The sequence below is a fragment of the Geospiza fortis genome, unplaced genomic scaffold (assembly GCF_000277835.1).
Source record: "Geospiza fortis unplaced genomic scaffold, GeoFor_1.0 scaffold443, whole genome shotgun sequence".
NCBI classification, from domain to species: domain Eukaryota; kingdom Metazoa; phylum Chordata; class Aves; order Passeriformes; family Thraupidae; genus Geospiza; species Geospiza fortis.
The window spans coordinates 6,115,491-6,136,804 of record NW_005054335.1 but is presented as its reverse complement, the minus strand read 5'-3'; the positions used below and the strand labels follow the sequence as shown (position 1 = coordinate 6,136,804).

Sequence of the window (21,314 nt, the reverse complement as noted above, 5' to 3'; positions counted from 1 at the left end):
GTTCCAGTTGAGCAGGAGTTTTGTACCCAGTGGTACTGTTGTCAAGTACTGAGCACATCCTGTCTTCCAAGAAAACAAGTGATGCCATAGAATAAGGAAACACACAAACAAAACACGGCAGCTCCCTGAATTCTATCCTCTGTCTAAATGTGGAGAGTGGAACACAGTTTTAAAAGTATAATGAAAAAAATGGTGATTGACAAACATAAGATACTGCCCATGATAAGGATTGGAAAAGTCAAAGGACTGACATTCATAGTGTACATTTAGATTATCAACTAACAGAATATTAGGATGGGTAATTGTTTTAAAAATTTGAGTGTCCTGAATACATATTTTAAACCCCAATTTGACAAATCATTGCGTTGTAGTAAGTTGCAAGTCATTAAGATTACTAATTAATTAAAAAACAAAACCCCCATTCATTTACATAAGAAGCATTAATTTTTCAAAGTTTCCTATATTCTGTTAATTTAAAACTGTTAATGGAAAAAACTGAGCTTTGGCTAATGAATTAGTTTTAGTCTCACTGAGAAAGGAGTGGGCACAAGGAAAAAATATTAAACACGCAGAACCAATATCTTACTGCTTTGTTCAAGAAGTTATATACACATAAAAGCTTGTAAATATTGAATGAATAAGAAAATTACTCAGTTATGTAATTTTGGTTTCTGCTTAGTGTTGTGCATTTACCTATTTTTTGCTTAACTGTACTGCAAGTATTTCTGTCTGGAAACTCACTCAGTTTCTGGGTAGTGAACACATTTTAACTTCTAGTTCATCTTCCTGATTGCAATTTTTTGTTACTTGTAAAAAGACTGTTCACACGTTTCCACATAGAAGTGGTGATTTTGTTTGGACCACATGGTTTACTAGTAGGTATTGGAATTTTTGTCTCATGGAGCATGATGTTGAGAAATAGTTTGAATATTTTTAGAAGCATTCATGTTGTGTATTTCAGATCCATCTTGCAAATATATGTTGAAGATTCTGTAAGAAGAATTTACAAAAATAGGGGTTATGTTAAAAATCTGGAACTATATGGGTGCCTTTCAAAATACTGTCTTTTTATTCTGCAGCAAGGTTTATGTGCTTATCACTGATTTAACACTCGTTGTTTATAAGAAAATATGTAAGTACCTTTAAACCTGTGTAGCCAAGTATTAGAGCATCTACACAGATAAAAGATACTGAATTACTATGTGCCTGCTGCATTATTCTGTCTATGGAAGTGGATCCAGGTTAACTTTTTTAATTGCAGCAAACTTTCCATATTCAGCCACAGTATATCAGCTTGGCAGGTATTGTTTGGGCTTTCTAACATTCATGGTATTTTCCAGAAATGCAAGGTCTTAAATAGGCTGAAGTTTAGCTTCAATGCAAAAATAGTTTTAATTTTTAAAAAGAGTCTTCTTTGTTTTTCTTACATTTTTGCCTTAGATTTTATGTTGTGTGAATGATAAATATATTAATTTATAGGGTTTTTTTTACATATATCTAGTCATCATTTGATTATACAATCCAGAAATAAATGAATCATAGTGATGAAGAAACTATGAAGAAAACCAGTGTAGTGAACCTTGATAAGCTTTTATATGACTTCTCAGAGATAGAAAAGGTAAGTGAAGAAGGTAGAAAATGTTGAGACTGCCATCTATAATTATGGTGTGACATTTTCAAAAATTTTTTGGAAATGTTATGTCGTATTAGCTTACTGTTATGCCTTGTAATACCACCTTCCCTTGGAAAGCTGTTTGTATTGACTGTATCCTGGAGACATAGGAGTGGATTCTGAGTGAAATCTGAGAAGCCTTTGTTTCTGTGCTAGAATTTTAATCATGCAGAGGCCACATTTGCTTTCTCAGGAAGACTGTGGAAGATGGTGTTGAAGATTAACTACATTGCACTGCTTTCATAGAATCACAGAATCGTTTGGGCTGGAAGGGACCTTATAGACCACCTAGTTCTAACCCCTGCTTGCTGTAGGAAGGGACACCTCTCACTAGACCGGGTGGTCTAGTGCTGGGGTATCCTTTCAGAAGTTGTTCTTGTCCTAGAAAAATGTCATTGCCTTATCAGGAGCATGAATTCCTACATTCCATATGCATTGAGCTCCCTTTATCTTATGTGTCTGTCATTTCGCAAAAGATTTCCCTCTGAGGAAAATCAGTGTTTCTTTTAGACTGATCTTGATCAGCTTTCTGCTGATTCCTGGTCAGCAAATCCATACTAGAGGTAGTATAAAAGGAGCACCTGAAATAAATTTAGCATTTCTCTTGGAATAAACTTATTAAACCAGTTCCTATTCCCACATACTCTTCAAGTTGTTGCTTTGCAAGAGTGTTGACAGCCTCATATGCAAAGCAGTAGAAAGAACCTTGCAGAGGATTGATCCACACTCTGGGCTACAAGACTGAGAGGAAAATAATTTATAATTCATGATGTAAGTCAGGAATCTTAGTTCTGCAGGGTAAACTTGGAACAGTAAAGGATCTCAAGTCTAGTATAATTTTTCTCTATAAAGGAATATCCCGAATGGGAAATATTACAGGCTTGGACTGCAGTATTGTGGAATTGTTAAATTTTTTATTCACTTAAAACTCAAAACTTAAAACATGTTAATATAATGTTAGTCCTTCTCCAATTTTCTAGAAAATATCAGAAATCAATGATGCAAATAACCTACTGATCCATCAGCTGGAAAGATGTAACAGATTGCTAGCATTAAGCCAATCAAAGGAGGAATCAGTAAAAGAGGGTAAGTTATTTTATTAGATAGGTATGATTTTTGCATGTATTAAAGAAGTTCTGAGAGATATTTCCATTATTTTCAGCCATAAAAAATAACATGGGAAAAAATGTGGGAAAAACAGTAATGCCTAACTCTGAATCATAATGAAATCCATCTCATAGTTAATACTAATATTTATATTAATTTTATGAGGATTCAGACTGTTCAATGGATGCTAATAAAACTTCATTTACCATTTAAAAGTGGTAATTATAAGTCTATAATCATAATGAAAAAGTTGCGAAACAAAGGAGGAATTACAGGGAAAACTATAAAATTAAGATTTGTTTTATTCTAGAACTGTTTTCAGATGAGTATTTGAAATAAGAAACAATGTCTAGTGCTTAGCATGGATTTGTGGTTGCTTATTGTTCTGTAGTTTGTAAAGTAGCTGAAAGGTGCATCTTTTGTGGGACTTTCATCTCTGGGATGTCAGCCTGCTAAAAGTTTGGAAGCAAGGTAGGAATAAACTTAGTTTCACACAGGAGAGAGATTGCCAATTGGGTTTTATTTCAGTCTTCACTAGGACTTGGATAATTTAGCATAATCAGAAACTGAGCATTGAAACTGAGCTATTGAGTGAGTGAAGTTTGCTTATGATGATAAATCTCTTCAGATATACCAAAAACTCATGGTACAAGATGATAGGGGAGATGAAGACCAGTAGCAGCACAAATAGGAGGCATTTTGTATAAACAATGGTTGATGTTAGTTGGCTGTTTTTCAGGAAAGGGGTCTTGGTGTCCTCTAAACAGTTCTCTTAAAATATTTGTATTCTCTTAATATATCAGTAGACAAAGAAGCAAACACAGTGGTAAGCATGATGATGAAAGAAAAAGTGAAATAAGCATCATGACTCTGTAAGGTCTGTGATTTCTATGTCATGTTCTGGTCCACACATCTCAAAAGACAATAACAGAACTAGAAAAGGTAACAGGGAAGGAGGCAAGGCTTGGTATTGCTAGGAGAGAGCAAGGAATCAGGAACTACTCCTGTAACAAAGACCGTGGATGTAGGGGCTTAACCATGCAAGGCTCGCTCCTACCATGCCCATGCAGGGCTGGCCCAGCGAGGACTGCCATGGTCAGCCAAAAGCCTACATTACCAAACAAGTCTGTACTGCTGAGAGTAACTCAGGAGGCTGAGTCAGAATGGTGTTCAGAAATGGTAACAAAGGCCAGACATGGCCCAAGGATCTCTACTTAGTCCCAAGTGAAGAGGCAGATCTGATGTCAAGCCAGAAAATCACTCCCTAGGTCATGGCCAGGGTCTGGTGTGTGGCTGTGACACAGCTCCGCCATAGACCAAGGGCAAAAGCCTCTGTTTACAAGCAGCTCCCATGGGAAGAAGAGATGGTTATTTCTGAATCTGCTCCAGCCTTTTTTTCAATGTTACCATCTATACTCTTTCTAAGATGGCCTTGTGCCCAGCCAAACGCCCAGAAGGTGCTTGAGGGAAAATGCACCTGGGGCTTTCACAGGGTTGCTCACAACTTTGGGACATGTGAGAGAAAACTGGTTGGCTGGGAATTTTTCAGCCAAGACAAAGAATAGAGCTGATATGACTCATAGCTATAAAATTGTGAATGGCACAGAGATAGTGATTACAGAATAGAATATTCATTGTCTAATGTAATAAAAAAACTAGATGGAAATAAAACTTGTATATTGATTTAAAGCTAACAAAAGGAGGAACTTTGCCACACATTACAAAATAAAGTTAAATCAGTTCCACAGAAGCCTGTGCATAACAGAAGTATACATTAATCCAAAAAAATGGGAAAAAAAAGGAAAACAACAAACTTTTAAACACAAAAGATGGTATCTCTCATTGTCCCCCTTCATTCTGTGTTTGGGAAGTTGAGAGGATGTACTAATGATAGCATTTATCTAGCTTTTTTTTCATCTTTCCTGAATTATTTCATAGTGTGTATTGTGAAGTGGCGTAGTGAACTGGACGGAACTTTGGTTTGAGTCAGAAACACTTGTTTCTCTATTAAGCACAAAAGTTAGACAGTGCAGGACAGTCACTCAGAAACAGAAGAGGCTTCTTTATTGATGAAACGAGAAAGGAGTGGGTTTATATAAAACAGTTTGTAAAAAAGGAAAGGAAAAGTTGGACAAAAAGAAGAAATAATTCTTACTATAGAACCTATGATATAAAAGGTAGCAGAGAAAATGAAAGAGACACCTCAGGAAACCAGAGCTGTTGGGATGACTGCAACAAGAGGAATGGACTGAAAACAGATCAAAGTCAGAAGAGAGATTTGAGCTTTGTAAACAGTATTGCCTCACTTTCATGAGATAAGAGAGAAATTATTTGTTAAGATATTTACTTAAGAGAACAGCTGATATAACTTAAGAGAACAGCTTCTGGAGCTTCTTTTGAAACACAGGACGAAGAAAAGAAGCGTGGGTGGCAGAAGTCCAAGTAAAAATACCAGAGCAATCAGCCTGAAATATGAACTAATGTTTCAGCAACAGGGATAGTTAGGAAAAAACAAACCTCAACAATATTGAACAATAGGGATAGTGCAGATATAGACAGGAGGCAGAATTGCTGTAAGACAAGGATCCTGGTCAATGAGTAAGAGTAATTGCAGAGATATTAGTAACATTGACAAAAACAAGTGGAAAGCAGGAATTTGGAACAATATGAGACATCCAAGAGGTGACTCTGAAGGCTATTTGATGATAATGAAGTAAAATATGAGTAAGATGCTGAAGGGATACAATTTATTTAGAAATAAAGACATATATCATGGCAGCCCTGTTAGGTTAAGCTCAGAAAGGTGGTGGAGTCTCAAGCCATTCAAGAACCATCTGGGTGCAATCCTGTGCTGTGTGGTCTGGGATGGCCCTGCCTGAGCAGAGAGGTTGGGCCAGATAACCCAGTAGGGACCCTTTCTGTGGTTCTGTGATTCTGTAATTCTGTACTTACCAGTAAGGTAAACTATTAGATTAATGCACTTACCAATAAGGTAAACCCTTCAAATATCAGGGCATGAAATGTTTGTAAGTTTATCATTCTGAACTGTGTTCATTGATGGTGCTCATAAAGCAGAGTTTCCAAAAAACGTCTCAGACAGAAAATTGACATAAACTGTGGCAGAGACTGTCACAGGAACCTTCAGGTAAACAGTTAACATGTTACTGGAGATGAGCAGAGCCTGTGAATAGTGGTGGTGACATTAGGAGTATTTCAAAAGGATGTGAAAGGCTGATTTAGTGATTATAAATTAGTAAGTCTATAACATTTCTAAACCATTTTATTTTTCTTTTTGCAATTGATAGAAATGGTCTTTGCACCTTTATTAAATTGACCTTCCATACTGACCCTTCAAGAGAGGTAATAGCATATGTGATATTCAGATATTCAGAATCAGAGTACTAAAACTTTTGCAACTAATAGTTAAATTCTTTATAAAAACTTTTTGAAAGGTCAAAGCACTGTGGGATTAAAAGAGACCCCAAATCCCCATTAATGTTGATGGGGTAGAGAGGTCCTCTGCAGCACTGGAGAGGCACAAGGGACCAAATGCAGCATTGATACTTTCAATCTTTACTCTGACAACTGTTATCTGAACAGACTGTAGTAGTGAGAATGGCTTTTATAGAGTGATATTGCCATTTGTGGCTTGGAAAAAATATTTCTGCTAGCCTTATGTCCCAAGCTGTTTCCCAGAACCCAAATCAGCCACAGCTCCTGAAGTATCTTTTGAAGAGTTGGTCCAAAGGTGACAGAAGTTGCTTAGAGCAAAGGGGCAGGAAGAAAGAATGCTGTGGAAGGATCGGCTGTTGTTCCACCTACCCTGAAGGGTTTGCAGCTACCAGTGGTAGTGGGATGAGGAAGTGGTATTTTATCCTAGCTGAAGAGCACTTTGTTTTGAGAAACAACAACAACAACAAAAATAGTATTTCACACCCCAAGAAATCTTCAACAAGTGAGAACCCGGGGAGTCCTTGATATCCTTGTCAAAAGTCTTTCCTAGAACTGTTTAAGGTAAAAGAAGATTGGAAATTCTGAAAAAAAAAAGACAAAGGAAAAAAGAAAACATCTAAAAATCAAGGGAGAGGGCAGTGAAACACTTATATCCAGGATAAGGTGGAAAAAGAAAGGCAGATTTTCCTACATATACACTCTCTGAAAGGTCATAAATGAACCATTTTCTCTTTATATGTTCTTTGCTAAACAAAGATGAGATTCAAAAAAAACAGTTTTTGTTTTGTGTACATCATTGCAGATCCATTTTAGACAGATACAAGTCTGACATCTTTGTTTTCTACTCTTAAACCTTTTCTGTGGTGGCTAAATAGACTCTTGTGATGCTACAGTTCTGAATTAAAATCTAATGTAGTTTTCTAAAAGAAAGCAAACACATTTTTGTTTGTGAAACACTTAAGGAGTTTCTATTTAGCATCTTCAGGGTTGTGTATTTGCTTATTTAGCATTTCTGAGGTGTTAAAGGAAAAAGTGGAAAGGAAAAATTACCCTATAAAAAAATCAATTATAAATGCAGATGAACACTTATGCTGTTCACTCTTTCTTCATGTAGGCAGTATTCCTTGCAGGGAGTGAACTAAACAGGAGCCATAGCAGATGTTAAGACAGTGATCCGCAAGGCTTGAAAACATTAAGAAAAATTCTGCTTCTTTTCCTTAATGTAGGCAAGCAAAACTTGTGGGTTCCCAGGAATTTTTTTTCCAGTCACAACTTTAAGTACATATGAGATTTGCCAAGATATATCCTTTAAAGATAAGAAAGATAAACAGATATTCTTGAGACTGTACAAAAGAGTAGCTTAAACAGTTGTGATTCTTTTTAAAGACTAGCTGCCGCTCTAGTGTTGACTCAGATGTCTTTCCAAATTGTGCATGAATTACAAGCATCTGAGTTAATTTCCATACATTTTCAAATGGAAGGAAATTTGTAGTAGAACTTGTTGGTACAGACGGGCATGCTGATCTCGTCATTCCGATCTTGACTAGGGTTTTTCCACAGTTGCTTTTGATCCGGCACAGGAACTGAGGGGCAGGCAATGTTTCTGTGCTGCTCGTGCTCCCTCTACTGTTTGTTTTGGAAGCACGGAACGGAAAAAGGTATCTGGCTAACGTACTCGGCTGCATGAAAAGCAGACTTGATGGAAGATCACGCTGCCGGTCAAAAAGACTGAGCAGAAAACTGAACCTATTAGCTGGGATCTTAGTTCATCTTCCTCACTTGTAATGTAGTCTTTAGTGATATGATAGACAGTTTTCAAAACGGCTTTGGTTTGATAAGATGGATAACTGTTATTTAGCAAACTTTTAAGTGTTGTGGAAATTAAAAGCCTTTTAAGAAACACAGTGGTACTCAGGAAAGAGAATGAGAAGTTTTAAAAGTAAGCAACCTCAGTTGCAGAGCCTCTGCTGTTCTCAGTCTTTGACAGTTTTGTCACTCTACTGATAAACTTACAATGAACATAAGGGATAAAAGTCATATTAATGAAAACCAAATCCTGTATTACATGGTATTTGAATATTAAAAATACAGTTTTAAAAATAAAATTAAGAAATACAACTGTGTAAACTGATAAGAGCTTGCAGGTATAATTCTGTTGTATAAAATGAGATAATGGGGCCATAGCACATATTCTGAATCTCTCAAAGCTTATGTTGAACCATAAGATAAATGTCATATGCATCAAGAAAGGGGTAAAAAAGGGGTGAGAGACTGCAATGAGTGGATTCTCTTGGTCTTGTTAAAAAGAAAATTGGCAAAGAAATACTGTTCAGGAAAGTAAGTCAGTTTCATTAAATACATCAAATTGCTGGAAGGCTGATATGGAAAACTTCTAGTATTGCCCAGAAAACAAAAAGATACTTGTTTTCTGACTAGAAACAAATATTTTGTACTTTTGTGAAATTGTTTGTATTGCTTCATAAAATTGATTTCAATCAATCATCACACTAAAAGCCAAAGTTAAGCAGTAACCACGTAATAATAATCTGTTATCTCTACAGTCAGTAAAAAGACTTAAAGTAATATTTAACGAAAATGATTATAAAATATTTGATAAAATTTTGTGAGCAAAATGTAAATTTGTGAAGACACTATTCAAAAATACTGGGTCTTTAATTTCTTTCAGAGTGCAGTGCTCTACAGAATGTGATAAAGGGTCTAACACAAACCATTGAAAATCAGTGTAACGTGAAAGGTAATGGCAAAAAATGCTATTTTATATATATGCTGTACTGTAATTTTGAATGAGCAGGCATTTAATTTTTTCATTTAAGTTTACGGAATTTTTTCAGACACAAAAACTTACTGACAGGCAAAGAGAAACAAAAAAAAATTATCTAAAATCAATTGTGTGCAGTAATAAATGTCTATTGCCATTATTGCCATCGTTTACTCAGTAACTGCCTCCAGGAGGTTATTTTAATCAATAGTTGGGTTTTAAATTCATTGTAGCGTAACACAGGCAATTTTACAAAAGGTGAGAAAGTGTCAGTCAGCTGTTGGATTGTAGACTATTCAAGTGTTTATGCACAGTTTTTATCACTGTGTTAAACCAGCGTGTCTTAATCCTTAGTATATGTTATTAAAGGTTATTGCTGTTATCCACATTGACAACTATTCATTTTTACTTGAAAAAAAATACAAATATTTGATACATCTTTATACTACGGCTCAGCAGTACACCATGAAGTTAATTTTATAACCATTATGCATTCAAGGCATATTAACATATATATTAATGAACATCTAGCATTGGAAGTATACAGATATTTTTAATACTTAAATTGATATAAATAATTTGTAAAAATCTATTTTCTTTAAATTCTGTGTTTGCATAGTTTTCTGATTTTTGGAAACAAGTACTTAAGGATTTCCGTCTTCCCATTTGAAACTGTTGTAGCCATGATAATTGTCTTTTATTTTCTGAGTCAAAGAACTTTGCATCTAAATTTTCTTGAATGCATCATTTATAAGAAGACTAAAGAAAGTTCTAAGTAATAATACCAAGTGAATATTATGATTAAACTTAAACTATGATTTTTCTTGTTAAAAAATGGAAACAGAAGTATGTGGTTCTGTAATTATGATTATAATGTCTACAAAATAGTTCCTCAAAGTTCAGCCAAGTCAAAAAATGCAAGTAATTTCCTTATTCCTCTTTCATGCAAGAAATTGTCAAAATGTACTTTGTAGTGTACCATATAGTTTTTGTTTATGTAGATGAAAATGATAAACTGAAGGGAACCATTCACATCTTGGAAGATAAATTAAAGACTTGTGAAGAGGTATGTCACAAATTATCATTCTTTAGGTAAAGGAATAATACTGCATCTCTATTATGCTGTATATCTTTTTGTTTAGTGTTTGCTATTGATACCCTTATTGGTGCTCTTCTGTTAATATTTTTCATATGTAAAAAGAGAAAGGTTGTTCTCATGACAGTATCCATGTGAGAAGGTGTTAGAAGAACTAAGAGGTTAAAACTCCTTGGTGCTGAGAACTTTGGCTCAATTTAAGATGCACTTGGAGTTTTTTTAGCTATATTTGGCTTTAAATTCAACTTCATCTTCATCATTCTAATCCCTTGCACTAAAATAAAATTTCATATGGAAATAGGGTTTTCATACTGAAGATATCTGGTTGTGCTGCCAGAGAATCAGGCGTGGTCCGAATTTCATCCAGTTTATTCAGGAATAAATACTACAAAGATAGTAGGTCTCTGTTTCTTATCTGTACCTCATAATAAATTCCATATATGATCTCTGTACTTTGTATCTATGACACTCATTTTTGCAAAGGAGGTAAAACCAGCAGCCCTAGTTATAGTTCTCTTTTCGTAGTTCTCTGTGTGGAGAGTGCAGATCTGTTATCTGTTTAGGATCAGGAATCTCACTGCTGATTTCCTTTGCCTGTGTTTGTGCTATGAGTTAAACTTAAATATTAGTACCAGTAGAGCTATTATCTTGACTGTTTGAGTAAAAAATGAGTAATACCTTCTGAAGGATGTGATAAACTATTATTCCACCCTTTAAACACATGTGAGCATAGTGGGACTTCCTGGTGTCATTCTGAAGGTGCCTGACCATGTCCCCATATCCTGATCCCCCGTCAGTGACTCCCTTGGTGAGTGCCCCCAGGCACTGCTCTGGTGAGTGGCAATCTTGTCAGAAGGCTGCAACAAGAGCTTTGGAGTCAGCACCTCAACAGTGGCAGCTACAAACAATTCTTTGAAAATTCTGGAGTCCTTACTGGAGTAAATTTATAACTGGCATCTTCAAACTTTGAATGTCAGTGCCAGCAACATCACTGCTGCTGGTATCAGTGATGTGTCTCTCCTGCTGCCAACATAGAATTGTGGAATTCTTTGAATTAGCAATACTAACAAAACACACACCTGAATCATGCAATCCTTGAGTCAAAAAACCCACAAAGGTGAAACTGTCATCCCTTAACTAACTGCATCATTGTGTCAGATCCTCTTCTCGGGAAAGGAATATTACCTCTCCATTTGCCTGTTCTCCTAAGAAGTACAGTTTCCAATTTTATATTAACAGATAGCTGTAATACAATGAAATCTGCTATGTTTTTAATTTGTGGACTTCAGCCAGACTGTGTAAGTAATTGGGCATTTAAATCTACAAGACTGAGGATAAAACAAGTACTGAATTATAGAGTACTGTTTATTTTTACATGATGGTTGTGCTTTGCAGAAGGCTAAGATCACAGAAACTGCAAGATCTTTATAAAACATTTTACATTCACAGGAGTATAAAGATCAAATTGAGAAACTCATGACAGAAATTAAAAACAAAGAGGAAGACCACAAATTAGAAATAACACAGCTGAATTGTGATACAAGGAAAAAATGTAAGTTGTCTGAAGACTGAATGCTTTAGCAATGGCTAAAACATCCTGTCACAAGTAGATGCTGCATTTTGTCTAGGATAAATATGAGTTTCACTTCTTAGTGGAAACATGTGAACGCTAGAAGTGGGCAGTGTTTAACGGAATTTTATCACTGATGAAGAGAGCAGACAGTGGTAATGAAGCAATACTTCAGCAACACGGGATGAGCAGAAATTCCCAGATAGTTAGAACAAATGCTGGGAATGTGGGCATAAAAATCAGAAGGAATGAAAATTTGAGTTAAGTGTCAACTGGAACCTTGCTTTGAACTGTAAGCTAAATTGCTGTTTGAATCTTCTGTCTGTGTTCAGGAGACTAGAACATTATTTTCACAAATAAATAACACTTCAATGAGGAAAAAACTGATTACTATGTTCATTTGCTCCATTAGAGATGTAACCTTAAAAAGCAGGATTTTTTTGGTCATCCATATAGGTGAAAACAAGGGAAGTTTTTGTAAATTATATGCCTTTTTTAAAAAGACACCATCTTACTTGTGGTTTTTTTGAAGGACAGTGTGGTTTTAATGTAGTTTCAGTATGGTTTTTTCTTGAATTGTCTTCCAGTGAAATGTTGACCTGATGTTCAAGAAAGTTTTAATATTTGGAAAATTATGTTAATTTTTCATCTATATAATTTCATCTATTATTATCATAATTTTGGTGTTACTGTGTTGCTAGTTGAAGTAAAAGAAATGGAGTATAGAGAAGAGAGAGAGAAAAAAGAACTGGAAATATTAGAGCTTACTAGACAGCTGAAAATTCAAAATGAAGAGAAGCAGAATGAAATAATTAAACTGCAGATAGAGGTATGCATTACAAAGCTGACTTAAAGATGAACTGGGCATTGGGTAAACTTCAAAGAGACTGTGTAGTGAAAAAATATTAATTAGTACTTAACCAAGTAATATGATGGAATCTAGAAAACTTAATTATTTATTGTCTTTATGAGGATCAGTGGCAGGTGCTCCCTTCCACAACGGTAACTGACTCCTACTCAGGAGTCAAGTTCCACCTACTGTGTAGGGAGACTGAAGGTTGCTCTCTTCTCATTCCAAATTAAATTACTTAGAAACAGTTTTAGATTTTGAGCTATTAAAAAATTCAACAATGTTTTCTGCTTAACTTTCTTGGTTTTAATTTCCAAATGGTGAGAATATATATTTTTAAATAAAATTCCAATAAAAATTTCTAAACCTGCAGAGATTTAAGAGAGAGCATTCAACATGTATTCATTGCTCATGTTTTAAAACACTCTCATTACAGTAAGAATTTAGGAAATACTTCAAACCTTTCACACATCAAAAAAGAAATAAGATATGGAAGTGTTCAGGCTAGCTTATCCTTGGAACGTAAGAGAAGAATGATGATTCTGAAGGATATTAGCACCTTCTGTATTTTCTCCTCCTGTAGATATGTGGCTGAGAAGACTTCGATTTTATTCTTTCTTTCAGAAGCATCTTTTTTATCTACATGGTTTTAGTTAATCATGTTTGTACTACTTTTGCAAAACTTTGAGGCTTTTTTTTTTTTAAGAAATACAGCTTGTAACTGCGTTCTTTTTAAAATAAACATAAGTAGCCTTGTTTTTCTAGACTTAGGAGAAAGGCTTACTGCTACTACCCTCAGGTAAAATAATGCAACTAATAAAAAGTGAAAATTATGCTTGACATATTTAGTACACCTTTCCCCCTCTCCCCTGCTCATTCTCACTGTTTTGTCTTTGCCTGATTCTTTCAGTTCAACGCTAAATTGGCAAGAGCTCAGGATAAAACCACCAAGTCCTTTTCAGAAGCTTCAGTGTTGCCACAAAGTATCTATCGAAGGGTAGGTGCTTTCATAGTGTGCAGCACACAGATACTGTTTCAGGGTGTTTGAAAGAGTTCCCCGGGGTTTCTCCGTGTGTTCTCTCCCGCACACTCCTTCCACACCTACACAACTCAATTCATAGAATCATAGAATAATTTAAGATGGAAAAGGGTTTTAAGATCATCAGCTCCAACTGTCATGTCTCTTGACATACTGATGCTACTGCGGGCAAGCAACCCTGAAAAGCAACATGTGAGGTGGTTTTGCTACAGAATTGTTAACCTGGAAACTTAGAACTGACATCAGTGACAGTGATATATAGAATACTCTGAATATGCTTGGTTTTTTGTGGTTTTTTTGGTTTTCTTTTTTGTAGGCTTAAGACTTTGGGATGGCAGAAAAACAGGATTCTGGGGAAATAGTTTTTGTAATTTTGTGATAAAAATACTGAGGAAAATATTCTTATTAGAATATATCTTACTTGCAGTAGCAAAACTAATTGTTACATAATTTTATGTGATGTTTAAGAATGAAGCCTTTGCCTGTATTTGCCTGTATTTTTACAGAAGCTGCAGCATCTCCAGGAAGAGAAAAACAAGGAAATTGAAATTCTCCGAAACACCATAAGAGACTTGGAGCAACGTCTTAATAAAGGCCAAGACCTGTCCTTCAAACGAAGAAGATTCTGAGTGGATGACTTGAAGTATTTCCGTGTTTCAAATTCTGCATCTCAAAATAAAAACAAGATATGAAGAAAGTATGTTTTATTGAAAACACTCTTGTCAAACATTCCAAAGGCATGCATTCTGTATATTTTCAAAGCTACTCTCTTGCTAATCAGCATTCACAATAAAAAGATTCAGGTTTTGTAGGAGTAGTAATTTCCCTATTAAACCATCATTAATTATGGTGTATGCTTTCATAGCAGTTTTCTTTTCATGAATATTCTCTTCTTCATCCAGGAATCCTTCAAACAACTGGATTTACTTCCATTCAGTTAATTAAACATTAGGAATGCTAGGCTATAGACAGAGAAGTTATACAAGTGTTATATTATGGTAGTTGGTACAGATTGCTAATTGGTACAGATTTATCAAATTCAGCACTGTTATAAACAAAGACCAACATTACACCAAGACTAAACTTGTTTCATCCCACCCTCTTTATGATTCTGACTCTCAGTTGTTGACACTACTTCTCACTTCAGGATGATCTAATTGATTTAGTAGGATTTTACATGCTGTAGCAGTATGTATTAATGGACACTCTTACTGTACCTCAGAGCCACAAAGCTCTTAGCTTTGTTAAAAAAGCTTTGTCAAAGTTAAGTATATCAATCTGTTACTTAAAAATAAAGCAGTTACTGTCTATATATTGCATTTTTTATGTGGAATTATTGTGTCACATTGCTTAGGAGTAAGTTTTGCTTGTACGCAATTTGTATCCCCAGGTTAGAAAAAAAAAAAACAAACTTCAAATCTATTGTCTTCCTAATAAGAAATGATTAAAGTATCTGTCTTGGTTTTCTTCTGTTCTTGATTGCAAAACATCAGACAGGAGCCCCTAGGTCATAGTTTATGCTCCTGTCCTCACAAATGCAAGCAGAATGTTAGAAGAGAAACAAGAAAGACAAATTAATTGAGAATGCAAACACCTTCCCAGTGGAACTGAAAAACAAACTAGGGGTCAACCAAATTCCTTTAAATCATTAACGTTTTCACTGATGAAATTTGACAGATATTCAATCATTCTAAGAGCGCTGCTCTAAAAATACACTTCCCTGCAATTTACCCATACCTGTCAGCACAATTTTGAATTTGGGGCAATAAAAACAATCTGTTCATTTTTCTGCTCTTGCAACTATATTAACTGACTTAGTGTGACTCCCTTGTTTCTGGAAGGTGCTTAGTTTGTTTTTCAGGATCAGTTCCTCGCCTTTTCCTGTCACTGTCAGGTGTCACTAGTTTCACTTGCTCCTGCTGGTGATGAATGTCAGACAGCAGAGAGCAGACGGCACTGTCAAGACTCAGTGACGTCCTCTGCTGCCTGCTGCCCGTGTCACCTGCAAGAATTTGGTAGTGCTCCACGACACTGTCAGGTGACAGAATTCCCTAGCTCTTCAAACAGAAGGTGTCGACAATGACAGGATCAGCTACCAGAGGTAGAGTCTGATCCTGTCTGCCAATTTCAAGTTAACTGGTTTTTGCAGCTGTTTTTCCCTTTCTTTCGTAATTTTTTATCTTGTGGAATTTCCACAATTTCTCCTGGAGGGGCAGTGTCTACATGCTCCTGACTACCTGTCTGATTGTGTCTGTGACGGCCGAAAAGCCTGTGGCGCCAGGCGCTGTGAGGATGATGTCTGTCAGCTTCAGCAGCAGCCTGGTGGTTCTCGTGTTTGGGATCACGACTGCCCTGGTGACGGTGGCGGTGGTGGTGGCGGCGGTGGTGGTGTCCGTGTCTGTGCGGGTTGGGGTGGGAATGCTGGTCTGTAGGCTCGTGTTCTATCTCTGACAGCTCTTCAACTGCTTTTTTAGTGATGTTTTCACATACACCATCAATATCAGGTTCCTGCAAAACAGATGCTTGCATTAAATACAGGGCACTGTATTCAATTAAACTAGATGTAAAATATTAACAGACATTTTTGCAGAGCTTGAAAGGCACTTTTCAGTTATTTGTGCTATTTTGCTGAACATATGAACATATAAGAAATATCCCTGTGCTGTCACACCTCTGTAAACTATACAGGGCTTTTTAGCAATTATAATTCCAGTAATTGCTAATAACAATTATTCTTATCCTAGATCCTACATCTGACCTGTCTATGGTCTACATTTATCCAGAACGCTGCACAAATGGGATCAAAAATTATTATTTTCCTTGAACTTCCATGAAGAATGTACATTTCTTGATAATTCTTAAAAGTATTTCTGATCTTGAATGATTCATTAAAGAAAGCTACCTTTCTATTATAGCAGTAACAATAATTTGTCACCTTGTATTATCACTTTTTAAAAATAGCTCCTGTAGACTGTGTTTAAATGCAAACTACAATGAATAGTAACACACACCAGCTTGAGTTTGATTCCTGGGTTTTAAAAAAAGTACGTACTTACCCATCCCACAAAATTAGAGTAGTTAATTGCTCACTACCTCTATAGCTCTACAAATAGAATTACTCTGCAAGATTGCATTACATTTCTGACAGTTACTTGCATTTCTTTCAAGGACAGGAATTCAGACAGTCAATCAGTCTATTCAAAATCAAATATAATTTGCTTAGAAAAATGTTTAAAAGCTATCTGTCAAGATGCATGAAATATGTAAATTCAAACTCGTGTATTAATCACACTGAAATAATTTTTTAAATACCAATCAAATCCACTTTTCTATTATACACAGAATGAGAGAAGAAAATACCATGTAAGAGCAGTTTCCACACTTGTTTTCGCAGTATGCAATCTTAATGGATTCTTCCACATACTGAAAATGCAGGAAGGAGTAGGGCATACCCAGATGATACACAAGACGGCCGCATCTAAGGAGAGAAAGAACTCTGTGGTTACAAATACCTACAACTAAATCTCTCTTCTTGTGCTATCTCACTTTACTTGCATCAATCCACCACTGTACAGTTCCACAAGGAGTGTTTCTGTTCCAGTTCACAGGCAAATCCAGTATCTTCCTTACAATGCCTGCCTGCTCACCTGCACTGGCCAGAATGTGAAGCGTAATTTCTGGCTGATGTGGTAGCTGCACTGCCAGAAGCCTTGTCCTAGAGTGGCAATAAAGACTGGCAGAGGTGCACTCATTACAGATCCATTGCGATAATGAGAAGGGCACCTTGCATAGTGGTTGCTGCATCCTTACCAGGTGTTTTTTTATGCAACCTGACAGGTATTTTGACTGGGATGGACACTGTGGTGCACCTGGATTACTGATTTATTGTGCATGAGGGGATTGTTATGGTGCCTGCTTGCTCCATGTCTGCACTTGAGGGTTCTGATATGCTCTTGACGAAACAACTGATCTGTTCAAAGGAGCTGTAGAAAATGCAGAACCTGTACACAAGGACAGCTGATTCGGTGCCAACACACAGTCCCCTGGCCTTAGCTCCCCATGTATGGACTGCACATTAGTCCCCATGTGTGGACTACACATAACCAGCAGCAGGCAAAGCTTCTGTGGCTAAGGCACAACAAGAACAGAGATTCCTAGATCCATCATGGATCATGGCCAGGATAGTGCTAAGCCAATTCATAATGTACACATACCCTGTGTGCCAAGAGCACAGAACTTGTCAATCTTCAAAAAGCTCTGGGCAAGGTGTCTGGGCCCCCTCCCAGACAAAATACAGCACTGTTCTGTTTGTCTGTTGTATGACATCAGCCTTCCTTACTTGGGCATATTTCCTGCTGTAACATTCAAGACCATTCATTCCACTGCTAGTTTCATCCCAGAATCTAATGTAGCTGATTCATTTAAATTGATCACATTACAGAAAAAGAGTAACTTTCTAACTCTGTATTAAGCTTATTTATGGTTTGGAATGAACCTGGAATGTTCATTACAGTAATACAAAGTAACAAGGACAGACATGTTTCAAGTGTAGGATTTTTCAATTAACTATCATCACATCAAAATCGAAAAATTGGGATTTCAACTACAGTTCCTACTGGTGCTGCCAAAATATACTTGTGGCAGAATACTATATCAAAAAGCAATTTTCTTCTGAAGTTTTAAGTTTTACCTAAAGTTTTACCTAATTTTTCCTTATGTCTACATGGCATTTTCAACAACTCTCCTCAAAAAGTTTCCATGAGATAAAAAATTCTATTTTGACATGCATGGATGTAATGAAGTTATCTGAAAATAAATACACTATTAAAAAATGAACATGTTACCAAATTTTACACTCACTTATGTTTGTTTAAATCCATGGCAATTATAAAGAAAAAAAAATATTCAAAAATTACTTATGCAAAAGCAGATTTTGCTTTTGTAACTTTGTTTTTCCAGTAAATACTAGCACTTTATGTAGTTCAACTTAGAAGCTGAGCATGATGTCTTTGTTTTTTGCATATCAATGACATGATATAGAGATTTGCAAATCATTACTCAAAATATATGCAAATATTTTCCCATGTTTGTCTGTAAGCACACACCTGTCATAGATGAGAAAGTCATCCTTGTTTCCATTTAAAGTAGTCCAGACATCCTCTTGGTGCTCATCTTGCTGGTAGACAGTAATGTAGTCTGAAACATGTTCTTTTAGTAGGTGAAATTCCCTCCGGGATTGAGCTCCCTGATGGTTGACAACCACATATGAGATGTTGACCAATCCTTCATTCTCTAACTTTAGTCGCAGGTCCTCCAAACTAGTGGAAATGTAAAGAAGCAAGACCATAAATCATTAGAGAATCATGAGATTTGACACAATAGTTAATATGCTGCATCTTGCTTTTATTAGACCTGTATGATGTGGAGTTTCTTCCCTTTCGATTGTGTTTTTCCTATGGAATTGGTCTAGAAAACTTTTATTTTTCAGTTATGAGAAATAGTCTAGAATGTGGAAGATTCTTCAAATTTTTTCTAAAATGTAAGAACCAAATCCAACTACTTTGAAAGTCAAACACAAAGCCTGGTTTTAACTTTGATGGAGCCACAGATTTACCACTATGTTTGTAAATAAAATTCTTAATAAAATTGCAAAGCCTATTATGAAATGTAAGTTGTGCAGCCTAGAGGGGCAAACTAAGATGTTCTCACTGTGACTAAAACCCAAATCCGAAACTGGCACTATGAATTTTTAAGCCAAAATAATTTCACAATTCCCAATGAATCAAAGATAAAAGCTTTATGCAATTCCTGTGTGACTCAGCTTGACATTATTTTATTGCTATTGTTACTGTCATGATAGCTAATTATTTGCAAGGAGTAAGTTCTAGAAAATAGAGCACCATTGTCCCAGGTCTTGGATGAAAACTTAACACTGATGACTTCCTTGAATGCCTCATCAATTTTTTGACAGGACAGTATTTATCTTAGCTTCTGGATTTTTAAAATATGTGTAGGATCTCTGAAAGCAGGCTGAAAAGCCACATGAAAAGCACATGTTTTGGTTTATTTTTTCACCTACAGGTCTTACATAAGAAATCAATGATCACAGATCTCTCTATTTCAGGTGATCTAATAATGTTAAAGAATTGTGATATTTCCTGGCTTCACCATTTTTGCTACATTAATCATCTGTTGCTGTTTCTGTTGGGTGTTCCTGTGGTTTGGGTTTCATTAATGTCAAGTTGATCATACTATTTATTATGTTGGAAACCTAATTTGGAGAAGACGATCTGCCAGTCAGGAGTATGTCAAGAGATAAAGAATCCTGCCCAGTGGCACAGAACCCTTCTGCTGATAGTGAGCCAGGTCACTGGGTCACACATGCCAGCTGGGATGGTGGCATTTGGGGCAGTTAGAGTCCTTGGAGTGCATCTGTGGCAGAGCACACGTAGCCTTCTCAGCTGGATAACAAAAATTGGGATTAGACCCATGCTTACCTGGAAGCCTGCTGCAGGCACAATAATCAGCTGGCCTGGAGGAGAGCCACCACTGTCACCGAGCCTCTGGAGTTCCACATTGGGTCCTCCTCCCCAATACGCCATTCTGGGGGCTCCTGGCAGTTCTGGATCTCTGTCCCTCCTCCTGGGAGGAGACAGAGGGCCAGAACTAGCCCCAGACCCGCCCACATGGCTGGGCTTTACCTGAGAAGAGACAAAACAAACAAAATAAGGCCAATGCCTGAGCAAAGTTCAGACTCTGAAATTCCCATAAGAAAACAAAGCAGCATATTGGCTCTATTCAGTTAAAAAAAAAAAAAGAAGTTTCTGTTGGGTGTTCCTGTGGTTTGGGTTTCATTAATGTCAAGTTGATCATACTATTTATTATGTTGGAAACCTAATTTGGAGAAGACGATCTGCCAGTCAGGAGTATGTCAAGAGATAAAGAATCCTGCCCAGTGGCACAGAACCCTTCTGCTGATAGTGAGCCAGGTCACTGGGTCACACATGCCAGCTGGGATGGTGGCATTTGGGGCAGTTAGAGTCCTTGGAGTGCATCTGTGGCAGAGCACACGTAGCCTTCTCAGCTGGATAACAAAAATTGGGATTAGACCCATGCTTACCTGGAAGCCTGCTGCAGGCACAATAATCAGCTGGCCTGGAGGAGAGCCACCACTGTCACCGAGCCTCTGGAGTTCCACATTGGGTCCTCCTCCCCAATACGCCATTCTGGGGGCTCCTGGCAGTTCTGGATCTCTGTCCCTCCTCCTGGGAGGAGACAGAGGGCCAGAACTAGCCCCAGACCCGCCCACATGGCTGGGCTTTACCTGAGAAGAGACAAAACAAACAAAATAAGGCCAATGCCTGAGCAAAGTTCAGACTCTGAAATTCCCATAAGAAAACAAAGCAGCATATTGGCTCTATTCAGTTAAAAAAAAAAAAAGAAAAATAAATAAACAAACGCCTCTAAGAATAAATTTGAGCTCTTTGTTTACTGCTCAATTTCTTTGGTTTTCCAGTAGAGTTCCTTTATAATAGAGGCAGGTGTTTTTTCTTTGTGGCGCTTGAAGGTTTTTGTGGGTTTTTTTGTTACTGTGTTTGAACAGCTACAAAGTAAACATTCAGAATAACTGGAATTTTTTTCAGTACTACTAATCTTTCTCTTTGTAATTTCTTTTTGCCCATTTTTAACACTTCAGTGATTTTAAAGTGGCCTTGTTTCTTGTTTTTTGAAATAAATTGTGGTAAGCC

General features: G+C 36.6%; 2 protein-coding genes across 2 annotated transcripts; one reads left to right on the top strand and one right to left on the bottom strand.

Annotated features, from left to right (window-relative positions):
* Nucleotides 1-1,555: 1,555 nt before the first annotated feature.
* CCDC152 (coiled-coil domain containing 152) lies at nucleotides 1,556-14,221 on the top strand. The gene is made up of 8 exons (XM_005422008.2): nucleotides 1,556-1,618; nucleotides 2,653-2,758; nucleotides 8,919-8,987; nucleotides 10,013-10,077; nucleotides 11,557-11,659; nucleotides 12,379-12,506; nucleotides 13,438-13,524; nucleotides 14,073-14,221. The coding sequence occupies exons 1-8, from the start codon at nucleotides 1,556-1,558 to the stop codon at nucleotides 14,193-14,195; spliced, it is 744 nt and encodes a 247-aa protein (XP_005422065.2). The 3' UTR covers nucleotides 14,196-14,221.
* Nucleotides 14,222-14,253: 32 nt separating this feature from the next.
* On the bottom strand, nucleotides 14,254-20,262 carry SELENOP (selenoprotein P). Its single transcript, XM_031057834.1, has 4 exons — nucleotides 20,064-20,262; nucleotides 18,672-18,884; nucleotides 16,927-17,044; nucleotides 14,254-16,074 (listed from the first exon to the last, which is right to left on the bottom strand). Exons 1-4 carry the CDS (start codon nucleotides 20,252-20,254, stop codon nucleotides 15,412-15,414), a joined length of 1,185 nt encoding a protein of 394 aa, XP_030913694.1. The 5' UTR covers nucleotides 20,255-20,262; the 3' UTR covers nucleotides 14,254-15,411.
* Nucleotides 20,263-21,314: the final 1,052 nt, after the last annotated feature.